This window comes from Eriocheir sinensis, unplaced genomic scaffold (assembly GCF_024679095.1).
Source record: "Eriocheir sinensis breed Jianghai 21 unplaced genomic scaffold, ASM2467909v1 Scaffold9, whole genome shotgun sequence".
In the NCBI taxonomy this organism is placed as follows: Eukaryota; Metazoa; Arthropoda; class Malacostraca; order Decapoda; family Varunidae; genus Eriocheir; species Eriocheir sinensis.
In genome coordinates, this window is record NW_026112274.1 from 145,712 (window position 1) to 167,287 (window position 21,576).

The 21,576-nt window shown below is 44.5% G+C and overlaps 2 protein-coding genes across 2 annotated transcripts in view; one reads left to right on the plus strand and one right to left on the minus strand.

The window, feature by feature from the left end:
* Positions 1 to 5,436: 5,436 nt before the first annotated feature.
* Positions 5,437 to 11,799, plus strand: LOC126994861 (sodium- and chloride-dependent glycine transporter 2-like). Its single transcript, XM_050854121.1, has 2 exons — positions 5,437 to 6,287; positions 8,846 to 11,799. Exons 1-2 carry the CDS (start codon positions 6,041 to 6,043, stop codon positions 9,052 to 9,054), a joined length of 456 nt encoding a protein of 151 aa, XP_050710078.1. The 5' UTR covers positions 5,437 to 6,040; the 3' UTR covers positions 9,055 to 11,799.
* The window catches only part of LOC126994864 (ankyrin-3-like), a 33,933-nt gene continuing 23,566 nt past the window's right edge, over positions 11,210 to 21,576 (minus strand). Inside the window, exons 5-6 of the mRNA XM_050854124.1 lie at positions 11,539 to 11,611; positions 11,210 to 11,284 (exon numbers count right to left, since the gene is read on the minus strand). Coding sequence (XP_050710081.1) covers positions 11,210 to 11,284; positions 11,539 to 11,611 — 148 coding nt within the window. The remainder of the gene's footprint in view (positions 11,285 to 11,538; positions 11,612 to 21,576) is intronic.

The following is a 21,576-nucleotide window of genomic DNA, read 5'->3' on the forward strand; positions in this document are numbered from 1 at the left end:
AGGAAACCAACGAGTACATACTCACAGCGCAAGAGGAAGCGAGAGAAAAAGAAAGACAGCAACACCAGCTAGAATTACAGAAACTGGAAGCTGATAGAGAACGAGAAAAGGAGGCCCATGCAGTAAAATTTGCCGAGCTAGCGGCGAATAATGGGAATGGTACCAACTCTCAGAATAATAAAGTAGTTTATCCAAAGCTAAAGCCTAATCATTTCAAAGAAGGTGGCAAGATTGAGATATTTATAGCGCGGTTGAGGAAGCCGCTAAATTAATGCAGTATGATGAGGTCACCAAGAGTGTGCGATTCATGAGTCTTTTTGAAGGTAAAGCTTTGGAAGTGATTCATAGATTGGATGAGGACTCTCGTGAGTATAAGGATATGAAGGAGGCATTAATGGCAGCTTATGGAATGTCAGTTGATGATTTAAAGAAATATTTTTCCTATGCCTCCATAAATGACGATGAGACAGTAATTCAATTTGCTGCTCGCCTCAAGGGGTACTTAGAGCAATGGCTCAAGAAAGACGGTGCTGAGGAAACACTAGAAGGTGTGAAGGACCTAATTTTGAGTGCGCGGTACGTAAAATCCTGCCAAGATGAATTAGTCACGAGGCTCAAAATAGACAAGGTGAGGAAATTGGAAGTTATGAAGAAAATGGCTTATTCCTATTTTGAGGCCTGCGGTAGGACGTAAAAGCCTCTAGTTAAAAGCAATAGCATGCAGAGTGATGGCTCTGGAAGAAAGATGGCTTCCGGCGTCGCCACCACTGGTGCGATTAACCGCCAGTGGACTTCAACCAAAAGTAACCAGAATTATGCACCGCGTTCGAGAACTGGAAGTTATGGGCCGCGACCGAATCAGGGTGACTACTCTAAGTGGCACAAAAATGCTGCAGTAAAGGAAAAAGGTGTAACGCAGCATGGGAATTTTGGTAAAAAGCAGGGTTCGTCATCAGCCTTCCGTGACCGGCCAGTATCGCGATGAGGCGCAGAATCAATGACTATTGGCCGGAGCAGCTACAAATCAGTACGATGATCGGTTGAACTTGAGTAAAGCTTGGGTAGGAGACCGAGAGGTTACAGTGATGAGGGATAGTGGTTCTACCATTTGTACACTGAGGCACAGCTTAGCTAGGAACCGTGAATTCACAGGCGAATGGAGAAAAATATGGCTGTTGAATAGCGCGCCAGTGATAGCTCCTGAAGTCAAGATAAAAGTCAAGTCACCCTATTATACAGGCTGGACAATGGCGGTGACACTCGAAACACCGCTCTATGATTTAGTGATTGGCAACGTAAGGAAGGAGGTGCAAGGCGTCCGTAGTAAACGTCTGCTGGAAAACAGTGTCATTAGCTGAACGACAACCGCGTCAGTTTTATCAAGCAGCGTGGCTTGATATACAGGCAGGTTATCTCTCCCTCTGGTGAAAATATATTGCAGTTAGTTGTGCCTGCGAGATACAGAGAGGCTGTTATCAAGTTAGGTCATAGCACTGCTCCAGGCGGTCACATGGGAACAGCCAAGACACTCGCTCGCGTACAAACACATTTTTACTGGCCAGGGATAGGCCAGGGGGTATCTAGATTTGTGAGGTCGTGCGATGTATGTCAAAAGACTATAGATAGGGGAAGAGTAAAGCCTGCTCCCTTTCAGCCACTGCCCATTATTGACTCTCCCTTTAAGAGAGTAGCAGTAGATTTGGTGGGGTTAATAGAGCCCCGAGCCAGCGATGGCTACCGGTATATTCTTACGCTTGTAGATTTTCCCACGCGTTGGGCAGAAGCAGTGCCGCTCAAGAATATTGAGACGCAAACTGTGGCTGAAGCTCTCATGAGCATATTTTGCCGAGTAGGTATACCCAAACAAATACTGAGTGATCGAGGTACATAGTTCACCTCAGGGATGATGGAGGAAGTACTCCGTTTGCTAGCTTGCAAAGGGTTACGTAACACGCCCTACCATCCCATTGGGAATGGACTACTTAAGAAAATGCTTAAACGCATGGCTGCCGAACAACTCAAGGAATGGCCTAGGTACTACCTTGCTCCTCTGTTGTTCTAGTACAGAGAAGCCCCGCAGAGCCCCACAAGGTTCTCCCCGTTTGAGCTAATGTATGGAAGGTTTGTTAGGGGCCCGCTACAGTTACTGAGAGAGCTGTGGGGTGACAATGTTCCGGACCCGAACGTCAAAAACACGTACCAGTACGTGTTAGATTTAGGTGACAGGTTGAGAGAGACCTGTAACATTGCTAAGGAGGAGTTACTCAAAGCAAAACAAGTACAGAAAAGTTACTACGACCGGAAGGTGAAGTTGCGTAAGCTCAGTGTTGGAGAACAGTGCCTAGTTTTGCTTCCCACAGCGAGCAACAAGCTGTTAGCTCAGTGGAAGGGACCTTACGAGGTTCAGGAGAAGGTCAATGACCTTAATTATATTCTCCTGGTTGATGGACACCCTAAACGGTTACACATCAACATGTTTAAACAATACTACCGGCCAGAAGCAGCCGCGTGTTGGTTTAGAGAAAGTGAGTATGATGATGAGAAGGTGAGGTGGAGTTAGTTAAAGCTCACTATTCTCAACCTCAGATCGTAGATGTGGGAGCGGCAGTAGTAATACAGGATGATGAGGACGACGAGGCTCCTCTCACTGTCTCTTCTAGACAGACAGAGTCAGTGCATGACGTGACGTTGGGAGAAAAGTTAGCCGCAGAGGAGAGGAAACAATTAGCATCGTTGCTAGAGGGTTATGCAGAGTTTCTTTTCTGACAAACCTAAGATTGCTCGGGTACCAGAGTATCGAATCGAGTTGACGAGCAAGGAGCCTGTCAGACAAAGGCCTTACCAGATTCCTTTACGAATGGTAGACGCCGTAAAAAGCGAAATCAGTGAAATGGAGGCCGCGGGTATCATAGAGAGATCAAATACCCCCTCCTGCAGCCCCATGGTATTCGTAAGGAAGAAAGGAGGAGGAATGAGGATTTGCGGTGATTATCGAAAAGTAAACGCAGTGACACGCGTAGATGCTGAGCCAATGTCTGACCCGCAAGCCATATTCGCTACTCTGGCTGATTCTAGAATGTTTTCTAAGATAGATCTGACGAAAGGGTTTTTCCAGATTCCACTGAGTGAAGAGAGTTGTAAGGTGACGGCTTTTAGTACACCTGGGGGCTTGTATCAGTACAAAGCCTTACCCTTCGCGATGACCAACTCGCCAGCAGCTTTTAACAAAGTCATGCACGAGGTCATGAGAGGTATGGAAGGAGTGGAGCTTTTCGTGGATGACGTATTAATTAACTCACCCACATTCAGGCAGCATCTAGAGACCCTCAGGTTAGTGTTGGAGCGGCTCCGGTGCTACAACCTGACCATTAAGTCCAATAAGTGCTTGATTGGGCACGAAAAGGTGCCATTCTTAGGTCATGTCATTGGTGAAGGACAGTATGGGTGCCAGATGGATAAGATAGAAAAGGTCAGATATGCTCCACGTCCTCAGACCGAAATTCAGGTAACGTCATTCTTGGACTTATCTGGATATTACCGGGATTATATCCTCAGTTGCTCTGTCATTGCTGCCTCTCTGCATGAATTGTTGAGAAAACATGCACCCAATAAGGTACAGTGGACAGATGCGCAAGAGGAGGCCTTCGCGACATTTAAAAGCATGTTATGCAAAGAGCCCATTTTGCAGCTGCATGATTTCAATAAGCAGTTCATTCCGCGTACCGATGCATCACAGGAGGGTGTTGGTGCCGTGTTGATGCAAGAGAGTAATAATCAGGTGTTTCCTGTATGTTATTACAGTAGGAAGTTGCGTGCAGCCGAGAGAAATTACACTACGGTAAAGACAGAGCTCCTTGCAGTAATAGAGGGAATCAAGAGATATTATTTTTACATATATAGGAATCAGTTCGTTCTCGAAACTGATCATATGCCCCTAGCCAGTTTGAAAACTTCTAAGAACGCAAATGCACGCCTGATGCGTTGGGCGTTGTATCTCCAGCAGTTTCAGTTCACGGTAAAGTACATAAAGGGACAAGCCAATGTTGGGGCGGACTTCTTGTCGCGTCTGGTAGCAGAGAAACCTGATCAAGGTGGTAGTAAGGTGACAGGATACTGTGACCCGTGAAACTACACCTCACCCATCGTGAGTAGTGGGGCAATTCTGGAGCTGCCCCGTGTAGGTCACTCGGCTTCCGGCAGTCTCCCCGTGTTCTTATGTTCTTATGTTCTAACTAAGTGACTGAAGTGGATAGGTTAGGTGGCTCGGAGACTTTATGTTCGGATCTTGGGACCTCAGATTCAGCTGAATCGAGGAACCAAATGACGAAAGTCTGCAGATTATGTGTCTTCCGAGGGTGGTTGGCGGTGCACCCCGCCATCCGGCCATGTGTTTTCGAGCAGATAGGAGCTGTCATAAACCTTAGGTAGTGGAGTCGTAAATGTAACCCTGAAAAAGCTGGTTGGCCCGAGAGTTTTGCGGCATGCTTAAAATTTAAGTTGCATGGTATGGCATGGTGTGATAATGTAGGAAAATTAGGCAGATAGCCAGGAATTTATACGATAAGTTACACCATTTTACACCTACCTACCTCTGATCCACATCTGTCCCACAAACACTGTGTATACATACATAACACCACTTACATATTGTGAATAATTGTGGCGAAGTTCACCAAGCCCGCTCTAACAGGTAATGGCGCCTAGTTAGAGAGTTTTCTCTCTAGTTTGAGTATTAACGTAAATGTTGAGGTTTTTCACTCACAGGCGAACCGTCATTTCCCTGAGCAGAGGTTAACTGACATACACCACAGTATGAGAGGGTGTGTGAAAAGTGTGGGAACGTACTGTCAAGAACATGCTAGTTCTGTAGGTGCAGCTGTAGGGCATGTTACCAGTGTTGGCAGCGTAGCACGTAAAAACTTTTGTCTTTCGAGAAAAGTTTTTACGTGCTACGCTGCCAACACTGGTAACATGCCCTACACCTGCACCTACAGACAAAAGTTTTCTTAGAGGGGGGGCGAAATGTCATGAATTCCTCATTCCAAGAATAGACGAGAGTGGAATATTCCGTGGAATTCCTCTCCCGCGGAAGATTCCATTATTCTTACTTTTCAACGGGTCAGTGCACAAGAGTGAGCGGAGCTTATTCAAATCATATTATCGCCTATTGCTGCCAGTGCTGAAATATTCGTGGGATACATGACCCACTATTACTTTGTGCATGGTGTTAGATTATTAATAAATAATATCCCATAGCCGTCAGGGCATTGGTTAAGTGTTACGCAGAACAAGAAATGTCAGTTGTGGAGAGTGCTGGCATCTTGACCGCGGTCCGGGGCAGCTGGAGTGACCGTGGATCGGCGGCGCACCTTCTCTTCCGTTTCTGAACCACCCCCGCCAGGACGTCCTTTCCCTTACTCCCGCGCCACGTGTGTTCGTGGCGGTCTTTCCTGCCCTGCCGTATCCACAAGTCAGTTTGACTGTGTATTTCAGGCGAGGAAAGCGCTTGGGAGGTTACGAGAGGCGTGTTTGCTGTGTGGAGCACCTTAGAAGGTTACGAGAAGCGGCTGGAGGACTCTAACGTTGGGCGGACGGACCACGTGGCATCCAGGCGGGCTTCTGGCGCGCCCATCCACGTAGTTAAGTACAGTTCTTGCCTAGGATAATTTAATCCAGTTATCTATGTGGCTGTATGCCTGGAATTAATTAATATTCATTATTTCCAGCGAGTTTTCCTTGTTGAGTTAAATAAACTTAAGAGCAGGTTCATCTGGTCTTTGCTTATCCTATGAGGGTGTGATTGGTCAAAAATAAGTGACTAGAAGGGGGCTGTGAGTCTGAGAACTCAATTCTCAGATAATTTATTATATATTTATATTGCTGTGTACATCGAGATCTTCAGAAGTCCAGACCTTTTTCAAGAACCCCACATAGCAGTAGTAATAGTAATAGTAGTAGTAGCAGAAGCAGCAGTCGGAGCAGCACCAGCAATATTATTATCATTAGCATCGGCAGCAGCATTACCCTTGCACGGCTGGTAATGTCGTTTCAGAACCTGTCCGTCCTGCTGCTGGTGACGCTGGAGGTGGCGGGCGTGGCCTGGGTGTACGGGCTGCGCCGCCTCGCTGCCGACATACACTTCATGCTGGGCCGCTCCACGGGGGTGCTGTGGAAGGCGAGCTGGCTGCTGGTCAACCCGCTGTTCCTCGCCGGCGTCCTCGTGTACAGCCAGACGCAGGCCACCGTGCTCTCCTACGGCGACTACGTCTTCGGCACCAAGGAAACGGGTAAGTCTGGTGCAGAGCTGTAGAGTCGGGGTCGGAGTCGGGGTCGGAGTCGGAGAATCGGAGTCACTCATTTCCTAAGGAGTTCAGAGTGTTCTCTCTCTCTCTCTCTCTCTCTCTCTCTCTCTCTCTCTCTCTCTCTCTCTCTCTAGCATAGTAGTCAAGTAGGAGATGTATGTTGGACAGTATTTTGGAGGTATCTGGATGCGGGTGCGGGCGTGAGAGGGAGGGGGTGTTGCTGGTACGGAGTATCGGAGGCCCAGAGCAACGTGGTCGGAGAACAGCACGGGGATGGAGAAACACTTGACACGTGGAGCTACCAGTCCTGACGTAAAGATGTGGTCCAGGGTACCTCCACGGGAGTGGGTGGCGCCGCCAGTATCCCATCGTGTGAGTCGATATCGTCTGACGAAATCAAAGAGTCGAGGCCCATTCCGGTTCGGAGCTGGAGAAGAGTCACCAAGTTCAGGATGGCGGGCATTAAAATCACCCATGTACACAATGCCACTGAGTGTTGGAAGGGGCAAGGCCGCCAAGTTTATTCTTCCCGGGGCAGAATAGACATTACATAAACGAATCTTGCCGTGTCCCATCGCTACCTCCAGGAGTTGAAAGGTCATGTCTGCTTCAACGGAGGTACGAAGCAGCTGGTGTGGTACTGAGGAGTGTACATATGTGACGAGACCGTTTTGAACTGGGTGGCGTAAGAAACGTAGCCAGTAAGTGAGGGAGCTTGTCTGTCCCCAAAAAGAGGACCAACAAATGCCTCCTGAATGAATATGACTGTCGGGGAGTGCTTGTTAACATATCCCTTCAAAGCTGAGAGTCTTGCCAGATCTCTTAAACCGCAGGCGTTCCAGGAGATGACATGAAGCTCAATATTACGTGCGAATTCTACCCTTCGGTACGCGGAAGCCAGACGTGGAAGAGGTTGTGGGGCGCGCACAAACACGCTGTGCCCCGTCCAGGGGGGAGGAAGGTGTCGACGACTCCATATCCTTCTTCTCTAGGTGGGAAACGATGGCGTCAAACATCTCGGTAAGTGTGGTGACCTTAGCAATCATTGCCTGCTGCCCTTCAACAAGTGTGGTGAGTGTGGTGTCTGTGGAGGCTTGTTTGGCGGCGAGATCAACAAGGCTAGTCTGGAGTGCATCACACCGCTCTGCGAGTGAGTTGCAACGAGTCGTTAGAGCAGCAACAGCCTCACGAAGCTCACGAATCTGTGTTGGCTCCGAGGAGACAGAATCTTCATATTGCGGGGTTTGAGGCAACGAGGCTGGCGGAGGAGGAGGAGGCGAGGCTGCTGGTTGCCTCGCCGAGCGCTTGATACGGCCTTGCAATACATACATTAACTCCCTGCTTGTTACACCGAGGACACTTCCAGTTGATGTTCGTAGATGCGGGCAGCTCGAGTTGTTCGGTGGCTGCGGTGGCTGAAGGTGAGACAGGAGGCGGCGGAGGAGCGACGCGGTGTGAGCAGGTGCGAGAGTCGTGATTACTAGCTCACCAAGCACATTTTTCTGATGCACTGCAGTAGCGGGAGATGTGGCCGAATTCCCAACATCGGAAACACAATGGACGGTCGTCACTAATCCTGCGGATGTCACAGTCGGGGAGGCAGGGGAGGAAACCGAAGGAAAAGCTGGAGGGAGGCGGATCAGTCAGGCTCCAAGAGACAGCAATGCGGTTGATAGGTAAACCGTCTTGACGAAAACGTCGGGCAGAGTGAACACCAGGGAGTTCCAGGGCGAGGGAGGGATCAACACCGACAGGGTACCGAGTTATCAGATAGTTAGGATATTTCCTGGGCCTCTCAGGGGAGTCTTGCACATCAAGAATGACAGAGACAAACTCACCCTTTGCTACTCGCTCCACGATGTCCTGGCGGCACCTTGCAATGAAGACGAATGTCACAGATGCCATCTTCACCTCGGCGATATCCCGCTCAAGCTGGAATGTTTTCTTGACCTCCGCAAGCCAACGAAGGTTAGTCTCCACTGGTAAACGCTCCCTAAAAGCAAGCTTCACGTAATCAGCACGGGGAGCAAATGCTGGGAGGGCAGGTTTGATAGGAGCAGCAGCAGAGGTGCGTTGAAGATGCGGCGGCAGCAGAGAAGGGGATGTGGAGGGTTCCCTATGTTTTGATGTCTCGGTAGCGGGTAAGTGTGTCTCACTGTCTGTTGTGTCACCCATAGACCGCTTGCCCGGGTTGGCAAGGCGGGAGCCGTCAGGTTTGAAAGCAGCGGCAACAGAATCACTTGTCACTGATGAGGGTAGAAGTGGCCAGTGTCCCACGCTTACGTCCTCGTCGTCACTGAGTGCAAGATCCATCTGCACGTCAGCAACAGTGCCGGGGCCAGAGTACTCCATGTCGGCAAGGATGAACTGCCGCAAAGGGCAAGCAGCCACACGTCTTCACCCAACCGTAGGTTGGGCTAGACTGAGAGAGAGAGAGAGAGAGAGAGAGAGAGAGAGAGAGAGAGAGTAGCCTACAACATCACATCTAAACATTTACCTCACCACAAAGTCACTCTCTAGCCCCACGCGTCCCTCCCTGGCAGCGGTGGGCGTGGTGTTGTCCCTGGTGCCGGTGCTGCTGGTGCCCGTGCTGTTCCTGGTGGAGGTGGTCCGCAGGTACAAGGCGTCGGGGCAGCTGATGCACACCCTCACCAACGTCTTCGCCGCCTCCCACAAGTGGGGGCCGAGGGACGTGAAGCTCAGGCAGGAATACGACATCTACCTGGAAGACCAGCTGGGGGTGAAGCGCTGACCGTAACCCTGGAGACCATCAGCTGCAGGTCGGCCGCCAAACATATGTATAGACCTTGTATAGTCTGACACGGGTCGTATTCTTTAGCATTTCGAGTCCCAGGCACACTCATTAGTCACGGTTTTCATAGGCGTTGTGTGCATTGCATGGGGTAGTTTTATGGCCCTGGTGGTAGTCTGACTCTTCCTCTGTACCGTGAACCTAAAATACAACTCATAAGAACCCGACTGATTACCTTTTTGGCCACTTAAATTAATTTATGTGAGTCTGAAGAGTCAGATAATACGGACCTCAAATATGTCCGTTTGGGTGGGGTCCCGCGCCTCACCCCAGCTCTGCCACATCACCCCCAATACGTCACACACTCATTTATCAGATATTCACTATTAAAAGTTGTGTGTTAAATATTCAGTATATATTAAATAAGGCTATATAGTGCTTTGAATGTGTTGCGCTTCAGGATAACAACAATGAACTGTATAAATTCCTTAACACATGGCAACGTTGCTCTTCTGATGTTGCCAGTTCTCAACAATACCAATGGTCATATTCCTAAATATTTCCGCTGCCAAACATATTTGACAAGGCTTTCCCAGAAATTCTGGACATGTTCAAGGATAGCTTTATGACCCTGGTGGCAGTGTGACCCTTCTTCTGTACCGTGAAACTGAAAGACACTCATGAGAACCCGACTGATCTCTTCGGCCTTTAGAAATAGTTGATGTGAGGGATGGAAGCGTCTGGCAACACCGACCTGTGTTTCCACCTTCAAGGGTATGTTTGGCAAAGCTGTGGCGAGGATATCCCCGCGCGCTCCTCCCCAAAAACGAACTTCATAGCTGAGTCAGACTTCAGTATTTTTGCACCATCGAGTCTTTTTTTATGTCTCGTATTCTCTTACATTCTACCGTAGATTTTTCCGTAATGTCTTGAATAAAAACCTCATCAAAATGTTTCAGCAGAGCTGCTTAATATATTGTCATAAGGTAAAGACTTGCACTCTAATGAGTTGATTTCCTTTCTCAATATCATATTTTGTGTATCAATAACAAAATTACTCCTAGACATCCCTTCTCTTTGAATAATAATATGTATTATTTGAACAAAGGTCATTGCAAACTGTTTCAGCACTTTGTAGCACGACTTTACATTATTCATGTCGTTAGAATGAACATTTTAAGATATGCTGCATAAGGATACTCATACCCATGTTGCTGCCACACACATAGATAATTTGCATTAATCTACTTCATCCTTGACACTAGCAGAGTTTGTATTCCCAAGAAACTTTGAGGAAGCCCAACAGAAAACGAAAGTTTTGCGATACTCAGCCATCAACAACAACAGCTCAAACCGAGTTGCTGGCCGAGCAGTTAAAAATGGTGATAGTGCAACAAGAATGCGAGAGGGAGCGAACCGCTGAAGCCGTGAAGCTGCTTCAGGTGCAGCAAGGATGAGAGAGAGAGAGAGAGAGAGAGAGAGAGAGAGAGAGAGAGAGAGAGCAGCAGAGCAGGTGAAGGTGCTGAACTTGAGGGAAGAGGCAGAACACCTGAAGATCCTTCTCCTTCAACAACAACTAAAAATAGGAATGTGTATAATACCAAATAAAAGAACACGGTGTAATTGTTTTTATTTCATTTTATTTATTCTAGACCATAAAGAGGTTCATTAATGATGCAATGTATTCAAAACTCGGACCATTTTCATAACTGCTTTTCAGATAAACTTATCACAGTTTAAGTTTATGTGGTTAGTGTGCCTTTGCTGAATAACCTTCAAATCTTTCCTTTCTAATCAATGACATTGCAAAATAGTTAAAGTTAACTGTGAGAGAAGTGACTAGTGAGATCATTTGGGGCAACGAATGCAAATATTCCATAACTGGATAGCCTATTTCTAAATTTCTCAGCCCATCAGAGACTAGGTAGTTGGTGTCTAGAAAAGTATTGTATACAGTCCGAATGCCTTCCACATGATCTAAAGAAGCATAATTTAGAAAGAAAAATGTTAGTGTTTTAATGTCACAAAACAAGATTGTCCATACATAAAACTTCTATCTTACATTCCGAGAAATGTTTTTATATACACAGATATACACATACTGCTACACACAGATAATTTGCATTAACCCTTGATTGCCTCTGTGGTGTAGTGGTCAGCGTGCCTGGCTACTACTCAGTGGGCCAGTTTTCGAATCCCGGTCCAGGCAGCCAGCATGCAGCTCACCTAGCTGTTCATTCTCTTGCATAGGCTCAGGACTCTCAAAAGTACTCCCTGATGATCTGTTTCCGATTAAAGCGACCCTGCAGTGCTTCATTATTACCATGCCTTGCCCTCCTCATTATTACCCTTCATTATTACCATGCCTAGCCCTCCTCGCTCATGTGTGGGGAAGGTTACGTGGTTTACCAGACCCTGCACCGTCAGTAAGTTATCGAAGGCTCCCTGCTCCAGGTGGAAGTTTAGATCTCCCACCACCATCACGTGGGAACACTGGTGACGCAGGAGCAGGGTGTTGAGCTCCTCCGTCAGGCAATCCAGAGGAGTCCGCCCTTGCCTAGGGGGGCGGAACATGACACAGAGGAGGAGACCACTGTTGTCCGTCAGTGCCACCCTGAAAAATAGAGCTTCCGTTTGGTGAGGCAGCGTCACCTCGAGCTTCTGTATATTTAGGGAGTCCTTAAAGCAGGCAGCCACGCCTCCGCCTGCTCTGTTCTCCCTGTCCTTCCTCACCCAGTGGGAATAACCTGGGATTTTGCCAAACGTTGGCTCCACCTCCTCAGTGAGCCACGTTTCCGTCACAGCAACAACGTCGGCTCGATGGCGCAGGACAAAATTGTGGGTGAGGTCGCCAACATCTCTCTCTCTCTCTCTCTCTCTCTCTCTCTCTCTCTCTCTCTCTCTCTCTCTCTCTCTCTCTCTCTCTCTCTCTCTCTCTCTCTCTCTCTCTCTCTCTCTCTCTCTCTCTCTCTCTCTCTCTCTCTCTCTCTCTCCTTTTCTTCCTCTCCTTTTCTCCTCTTTTTCTCTCTCTCCCTTCTTCTCTTTCTCTCTCTCCTTTTATCCTCTCTTTCTCCTTTTATCTTCTCTTTCTCCTTTTCTCTTCTCTCTTCCTCTCCTTTTCTCCTCTTTTTCTCTCTCCTTTTCTTAGCATAAATTTGTTTTTTGTGTGCTTAACGTATATGTTTCACCTCAAACTCTATGTTTAACATGTGTGCGGTTACTTATACATCATCTTCCCCAAAAATAAAAAGATACAGTTACTATACAAAGGATGATAAGCATCCGTCAAAGGAAGAAAAATCAACCTTCAATCCATCGTCTGCACCCTTACCTCCATCTCAAATGAAAAAGAAACGAGTTGCAACCATTTAATTTGCGTGTTTGTATACAATTACTAAGAAGCGTTTTTGTGTGTTTAAATAAAAATTATAAAAAAGTTTCCGAGTTGTATCCGTCTACATTGTATGCGTTTTTGTGTGTTTAAATAAAAATTATAAAAATGTATCTGGTTTTGGTTCTGTATCCTCTTTGCTTGTTAAGTATAGCGTCTCAGCATGACATCACTTCCTCCTCACATCAGCACACGCCCTTGAAACTCAGGGTACGCGGTGGCTGGATTGGTAGCGTCGTGGACCTACATTCACCGCGAGATGGATGACGCGGGTTCGAATCCCCACGCTACCACCTCTGATTTTTCAGTCATCGCCGAGTGACTTAAAACTATCCACATGCTGTCACACTTCCCGCGGTAAACCTCCCTGGACATGCTACCGCCGGAGAGCGTGGTGGACCTGAAGGACATGCCGCCTCTGCCAGGTGTTGGGACACCACGTCCGATTCCGTCGGCTCAATTGTGAGTCGCCTTGGCAACCCCATGGTAAATCCTATGGATGACATAGCGAATCACTTTCCGCTCCCACCGCGTTCGAATTCCTGCACGCAATCGTGAGCCTTCCCTAGGGTCCACCGCCGGGCCGAGGCGGCCAGCAGGGAAGCGAGCGGGACGCGGGACGGACTTGAGCGCCTATGTCATCCATAGACCGGACCGGCCATAGCGAATCACTTTCCGCTCCCACCGCGTTCGAACCCCTGCACGCAAAAAGTGATCGTGTATGTCATCCCATAGACTATAACATGGGGATGACATAGCGAATCACTTTCCGCTCCCACTGTGTTCGAATCCCTGCACGCAAAAAGTGATCGTGTATGGCACAAATATAACTACTCATGACAAGCCCAGGAACTTTCACGAGAGGCTTTTCAAATAGGTGAACTGAGGCGCAGAGAGGTTTAACAATATAAGGCTATGAATATATGGCATAGAATGACTGGAGGGAGGAAATAAACGTGTGATACATGATGTGTGGGCTTGGGTCTGCAATGGCCCCTTGAAGAGATTATAAAACAAGTTATGATTTAAAGAAACGTAAGGAAGGGAAGAAGATAAATAAGGTAGACAAAGTAATGGAGGGTAAGATAAGGTGGTAGAAAATAAAAGGAAGACAGTGAGGATTATTGATAGAAAAATACATGAGAAGGAAAGAGAATATAAGGGAGAGGAGAAATTGAAGAAAGAGGGTTAGAGAGGGAAATTGTGGAAGATAAAAAGAGAATATGAAATGACACTTAATAGCTAATATAATACTGTTTTTTTATATAAAAAAATTGAATACAGAAAAAATGATATCACAAAAATCTGGACCAGAAGAAAAAAGAAAATTCACAACTAAAAGACTCAACAACGTCAATCAAGGCTGTGTTCGTGTCCTCTGCGTGGCTTATAGCCTGTACTGTGCCCTGTGGACAATAGTCAATCAAATCTAACTTGAGCCATTAGGCACGGCTCCCCTGAGCCGCGCTATTGCCACATATCCCCATCACTCTCCTCAGAGGAGCTCGCCCCCCCCCCCCTTTCTCTCTCTCTCTCTCTCTCTCTCTCTCTCTCTCTCTCTCTCTCTCTCTCTCTCTCTCTCTCTTATTTACGGGTAGGCGGTAGTTGAGTGGTTAACGTGCGGGGCCCGCATTCATCACGCCATGGACAACGTCGATTCGAGTCCTCACGCTACCACCTGGGAGTTTTCAGTCACCGCCGAGTAGCCTAAGACTACACAAATGCTGCCCGGAAGACCACCCATCAGCCCGGACTCTAGATGAGACCGTCCAAGTGAATAAAAAATGAGTTCCGGGGGGCAGCATGAGCCAAGCATAACTGGCGCCACTATAGAAAAAATCGCCTGCGCCATGACGGGCCTGGGCATGGCCTATATAGAAGACCTGAGCGATGGGCCGTGACGTCATCAACCTTGGTCATCTCTCGCTCCGTCCTCTCCCTCGCCCCGTCCTCTCCCTCGCTCTGTCGGCCATGGTGCTACGTATATTATACAATAATTTATAAATGCTTTCCCAGACCTTTATAAGTGAATAATATATGAGATAGTCATTCTTCTTTAACTTAAAAATAATAAGTTCTTTACCATTTTTTTGTTGTCACTGTCACAGTTTTATATTAACATCAGAAATTCCTTGCAACTACCATGGCATAAAATTCTAGATTTTATAATTGGGATAGAGAAACCCACAACATGGTTTTAATTACAAATTCTTATTACTTTTTATCATAGTAAGAAAAGTGAATGACGATCACGATTGACATTAACCTCTGTAATATTATCCCCGTTAACATCTTAAGCTTACTTTTTTCCCCGTTTTCCTACTCTGGTGTATGAGATAACTTTATTTGGTGCAGAAATTGTTGAGTTAAGGCATTTGTTGACGCCCACACTAACATTTCCTGAACTTTATCTATGCTGTCTTCATTACCGCAATTATTTACTGGTAGGAAAACATCATTATCTGCAAGGATGGTCATTGTTATTTATGTTGCAACATTTCTCTGGTTAAATGAATGTGTGAAGTTTGGAGACAGGCCCAACATTCTAGACCTCTTCCTTACCTCTAATCCTTCTGCTTACTCTGTCAAACTGTTCTCTCCGTTGGGCTCCTCCGATCATAACCTATTTATGTTTCCTGTCCTATCGCTCCTGTACATCCTCTGGACCCACCGAAGAGGCGATGCTTCTGGCATTTTGCTTCAGCTCGGTGGGACGACCTGAGGATGTACTTTTCCGATTTCCAGTGGAATGATTACTGCTTCCAGGAGAGAGACCCCTCTGTGTGTGCCCAGCGCATCTCAGAGGTGATTGTCTCTGGAATGGAGGCATACGTTCCACGTTCGTTTCTACTCTTCATGCTAAAAAGCCTTGGTTTAATCATGCTTGTTCTCGTGCTATTAAAGATAGAGAGGCAGCTCACAAAAGGTTCCAGAGCCTTCGAACTCCTGCTAACTATGACCTTTACATTTCAGCCCGGAATCGTGCCAAATCTATTCTCCGACTTTCCAAAACTTCTTTTATCAACAGAAAATGTCAACACCTTGCTTCTTCTAATTCTTCCCGTGACTTCTGGCATCTAGCCAAAAATATCTCCTCCAGTTTCACTTCTTCCTCTTTCCCTCCTCTCCTTAACGCTGACGGCAGCACTGCCGTCTCATCTGTCTCTAAGGCTGAACTCTTCGCTCAAACTTTCTGTAAGAACTCCACCTTGGACGATTCTGAGCATATTCCTCCTACTCATCCCCCCTCTGACTCCTTCATGCCTGTTATTAAGATTCTTCCAAATGATGTTTTCTATGCCCTGTCTGGCCTCAACTCTCAGAAGGTTTATGGACCTGATGGAGTGCCTCATATTGTCCTTAAAACTGTGCTTCCGTGCTGACACCCTGCCTGGTCAAACTCTTTCGTCTCTGTCTATCAACATCTACCTTTCCTTCCTGCTGGAAGTATGCCTTTGTACAGCCTGTGCCTAAGAAGGGTGACCGTTCCAATCCCTCAAACTACCGCCCTATAGCTTTACTTTCCTGTCTATCTAAAGCTTTTGAATCAATCCTTAACCGGAAGATTCAAAAGCACCTTTACACATCTAACCTTCTATCTGATCGCCAGTATGGGTTCCGCAAGGGGCGTTCTACTGGCGATCTTCTTGCTCTCTTAACTGACTCTTGGTCATCCTCTCTTAGCCGTTTCGGTGAAACTTTCTCTGTTGCGGTAGACATATGGAAAGCTTTCGATAGAGTGGAACAAGTCTTTGCTTTCTAAACTGCCCTCTTTCGGATTCTATCCCTCTCTCTGTACCTTTACCTCCAGTTTCCTTTCCGGCCGTTCTACCTCTGCGGTGGTAGACGGTCACTGTTCTTCCTCTAAACCTATCAACAGTGGTGTTCCACAGGGCTCTGTCCTATCACCCACTCTCTTCCTGTTATTCATCAATGATCTTCTTTCCATAACAAACTGTCCTGTCCACTCATACGCCGACGACTCCACTCTGCATTATATATATATATATATATATATATATATATATATATATATATATATATATATATATATATATATATATATATATATATATATATATATATATATATAAAGAAAACATAATTGTTTCTCCTTTGATCTTGTAGAATACTGAACTGTGGCAGTAATAGCATCCTGTGGATATGAGGAATATAATTCTTAAGAGTCTTTACATAATGAGTTTTTGTATTGTATTAAGGGAATCTGCTTGTTTAATGGGCGAAAACAGTGCATGGTCTACTAATCTCGATTGTCAAAGTATTTCATTGTGAAATTATAAGTCTCACCAAGGTAAATGCTTTTAGGTAGCAAAGGAACTTTTTGTATTTAGTGTATGCTCGCCATGCAAGAAGCTGATACTACGTGTCACCGGACTACATGCTCTATTATGCTTCAATAAAGAATAATGTTTCCAGTGAATTCATTATTTAGATTTCAGAAACTGTCTCCCACATGCTAGCATATCCAATTTGTACCCCTTTTCGTTGGAAAAAGTCTGCAATCATCATTTTACAATTTCCCTCCCCAGCCTAACTCCTGTACTTGCTAATGAATTGGGTAAGCGCACATTGTAGGTGGTTCTTTGAATAAACAGAATTTATCTTCATGGTTTCTGGACCTTGATTTTCTTACTCTTGAGTAGTTTGAATGTGGAGGTCAATTACTTATTCAACTCCAACATATCTTACTCAAACATTTCAGCAAAACAAGATCCACCACAATTCTAAAGGAGGGGCAGAACATTGATCAAAGTTTGTTCTCTTCCAAGGCAATGAAACTACTCCAGACCTGAAGAAGTGGAACATCTGGGCCATCAGTGGTCTTGCGAATCAAGTTTCCTCTTACCCACTCGCTTTGATCGAGTAGCAGTCTTGATTGATTCCTTTCCAATGCAGTGGTCAAACACTACATCAACTCTCGTTATGTGTTCTCCAATTTGGTGTCACATTGTGTATAAAGACCTCAGCATAGTCACCAAATGTTTGGCACCCATGAGGCTTTCCTAGTGTCTGGATAAGTGCATGTTCATCAATCAGCACACAGGTCTTCATGTCAACATCTGAAACCTCTGTGGGTACACTTATTCCAGACATCAAAGTATACTGACAAGGTCTGCCTTTGGTGTTGAGTTCATCTAACCTCCAGGCTTGGCCAAGGACAGGGGACAGCTCATGCTTGAGAATATAGATTCCATTTCCACTGATCGACCTGCAGTGACAGCATTCAGTAATCGCTGCAACAGTTTTTTTGTCAGCAATTGATAAATTTCTGCACACACTGCTGTGTGGAAATGGCTACTTTGTACATATCTGAAGAAAAAAATGAGTGGTGCCTTCTGAGAGCAGCATGGAACTGTAGCTACATATCCATCAATAAATCGTTGTTTAGCATTAGCTATGATATATTGTTTGCCTCGATCCTCAGCAGTGAGGAGACCAGTGACCACATGAAATGGTGCAATGGCTTTGGTTGCTAATGAAACATGAGGCACACTTCTCACAATTTCCCCAGAATTATACAACACTGCCTTAAGTGTGCCAGCTCTTTTTACTTGTTATTCCTGCTACTATGTATCCTAAAATGCATAAAGTGTTTATATTTTTATAATGTAACTACCTAGGAACACTGAAATAAATATGTTTGCGCAAAAATATAAATTTCTATTTCAACATATCAGTGACTTCTTTTAGCAAAACTATATACCAGATTAACCAGAATACTTTGAAAATATAGCAAATATTATGCCTATTTGGACACTAGAGAATGGACAGTACTATGATATATAGCAACAGCTTACATATTATGCCTAAATTTAAAAAAAGTGAGAAATATATAAAAACATTGTAATTAAACATTACCTAGGCATGAAATTATAGTGTTTGATAATTTGGCATTATTCTTTGGCAAGAAAAAACTAAAACCCTGGCCTTATTTCCAATGACTATCATCTGCATCCATGACATAATGGGTGTAACATATAGATTAACTATATGCTTTGGTAAGAAAAAAAAAATCCTGGCCTTATTTCCACTATCATCTTCATCCATTACTGAATGGGTGTAACACATAGATTAACTATATGCTTTGGTAAGAAAAATAAATCAAATACTGGCCTTATTTCCACTGACTATCATCATCATCACAGAATGGGTGTAGCCTACAGGTAGGTACATCAACCCTTAATTTATTGACTTGTAATGACAGTATGACACATTTTATCTGTGTAACCCTGAATAATTTAATTGAGGAGTGATAGGCCTAACTTGAAAGGCACTAGAATGAAAGGTTTGACTGCTGTACTCCAAATCATATATTATCAACTATTTTAAGACGAGGGGAAGCCAAAGCAGTCAAAGGATAGGCCTACAGGAATAATATGGTGTGTATAGATCATAAAATATTTCGATTTTTTTCTAATTCTGATCAAAGATTTCCCCAAAGTACCACTTTCCCTAGATTTGTTACTAAAATAATTTTGGGGGAAAATTTCATCAATTATTGATGAAATTTCCCAATCTAGTGTAATTTCCCCCCAAAATGGGAGCCCTAGCTGCTTCTCTGATACATCTTCCCCAACTTCTTCATTCAGTAAAAATATTTTATTTAACTGTGGATTTCAACACTTTAAAACACTAAACCTTAAATTCACTTGCAATAGATAAAACAATGTCATTTTATAAGCTGCTTCAATTACAGAATATAGACCCTACCATAAAAAAAAAGTCAAAAAACAAATTTTGAACCACAGTGACCTTGATGACCTTCAAAATTACTTTTAAATTCAAATTTTGAAATGGTATCCACCCACATCATTTTTACCTCCCCACAATAGATCGAAGTATTCCACATATAGATGCCTGCTATTAACATGCGATGCCCTAATATATATATATATATATATATATATATATATATATAGAGAGAGAGAGAGAGAGAGAGAGAGAGAGAGAGCGAGAGAGAGTTTTCCAGGTTTGGTTGGTCGACTAATATATATAGTGGTTACTGCTGGTATGCTCTAGTTCAGCTATCTCTGATTAAGGGTACCTAATTATAGATGAGGTATATGCTATAATTAATGAAAAGTTGAAACATATTTAAGGAAGTCAGTCTGTACGTGTCATGCTAAAACATGGTTCAACTCGAAGAGAAGAGAAAGATCACAAGAACCTATACAAATTATTTTCTCTCTCTCTCTCTCTCTCTCTCTCTCTCTCTCTCTCTCTCTCTCTCTCTCTCTCATAAGAACCTTAGAACGTAAAGAGTCTGCAAGAGGCCAGCTGGCCTACACAATTAAGGCAGGTCCTGTAATCCTAACCCCACCTTAATTACCTCGACACTATCCATGACTTTATCCAGTCCCTTCTTGAATATGTATGTATGGTATTAGCACCCACATAAGAATTAATTAACATGACTGCCAAGTCTATTCCATTCATCCACCACCCTATATTGGTAAACCAATTCTTGCCAATGTCTTTGTTGAATCTTAATATATCAAACTTAAATCCATTGCTACGTACATCCTTCCTGGTTCTTTAACACCCAAAACCCTATTGACATCCCCTTTAATTATTAAAGCCCTTCATCCATTTATAAACTTCGATCAGGTCTCCTCGTAACCTTTCTATAAAGAGTGTAGATTTCAATACTTCAGCCTATCCATCTGTCTATCTATCTATATCTATCTATCTACATCTATCTATCTATACATCTATATCTATCTATCTATATCTATCCATCTACGTCTATCTATCCATCTGTATATATCTATCTATCTATCTACATCTATCTATCTATATCTGTCTATCTACATATACCTATCTACATCTATCAATCTATCTAACGAACTATATCTATCTATCTATATCTATCTACATCTCTCTCTCTCTCTCTCTCTCTCTCTCTCTCTAAATCACCCAAAGTTAATAAGTCACATGTATATAACACATGCCATGGAATTATTCTCAATGAAGGCTGTTACGCCTGCTGCTCTGCGGTAAATGTATCAGTGAGCTTGGTACCGCCGCTCACAGCAGAGGGGACGGACGTCCGTCACGGTCGACGACTACTTTATAAATGATTTCTTTTTCATCTAAGCCCGCCCATGCCATATTTGGCATTGTTGACCGCACTGACAGACACATAGTTCCTCAAAATAGATATACTGAATTATACTGACTTATATATTTTTTTTTTTAAGTACGATGGTGTCGGTCGTCCCCCGGTACATAATGTGGGGGGAGATCCTCTCTCCGGACTCCACTCTCGTTCTGTTGGGTCGGTATGATATTATGAATTGGTCAATTGATCATCAGAGATGTGGCTCACAGTGACTGACCAATCGGCGAGGCTCGTTTCTTGTAGGTGCCTCTCTGCAGGCGCACGATTCATTCTTTTACAGACGATGCTGAGTAATTAAATTCTTTGACTGTTCAGGTGTTTATTAGACTGCTTAGAGTGCACGTGTGACTGACTTGTTCTCCGACTCTTCAGTTGCTCGCTATAGTTTGCTTTGAGTGCAGCTTAAACTCCTCTACTTGGTAATGATTTGGTAAGTGCACATTGTAGGTAGTTCTTTGAATAAATCAGATTTGTCTTCATGGTTTTCGGGCCTTGACTTTCTTACTTTTCAATAGTTTGAATGTGGAGGTCAATTACTGATTCATCTTCAACATATCTTACTCAAACGTTTCAACAAGACCTGAACCACCACTATTCTTAAAGGAGGGGCAGAACACTGATCAAAATTTGGAGCTAAAATGCAATGGACCACAATGGGTAAGTTGTCTAATAGTGGTTACTGCTGGTATGCTCCAGTTCGATCAGCTATCTAATTAAGGGTACCTATAAGATGAGGTATGCTGTAATGGAAAGTTCCTTAATTGTACTTCGCGTTATTGAGGGATTAGTCTTGATTCTTGAATGAAAGGTGGGCAATGGAGCAAGTTTTCCTCGTTTTGTTATTTTTCGTCAGCCGCTTACCAGCTTAATTATTTCATACATATTCAAACAAGTCAGATAGAAAGATCACAAGAATCTATACAAATTATTCTCTCTCTCTCTCTCTCTCTCTCTCTCTTAAGAACGTAAAGAGTCTGCAAGAGGCCCG

Coding starts and splice junctions, on each gene's coding strand:
- LOC126994861 (XM_050854121.1), top strand. CDS start 6,041: ATGTCGTTTCAGAACCTGTCCGTCCTGCTGCTGGTGACGCTGGAGGTG. Junction 6,288..8,845: donor CTTCGGCACCAAGGAAACGG/GTAAGTCTGGTG, acceptor CCTCCCTGGCAG/CGGTGGGCGTGGTGTTGTCC.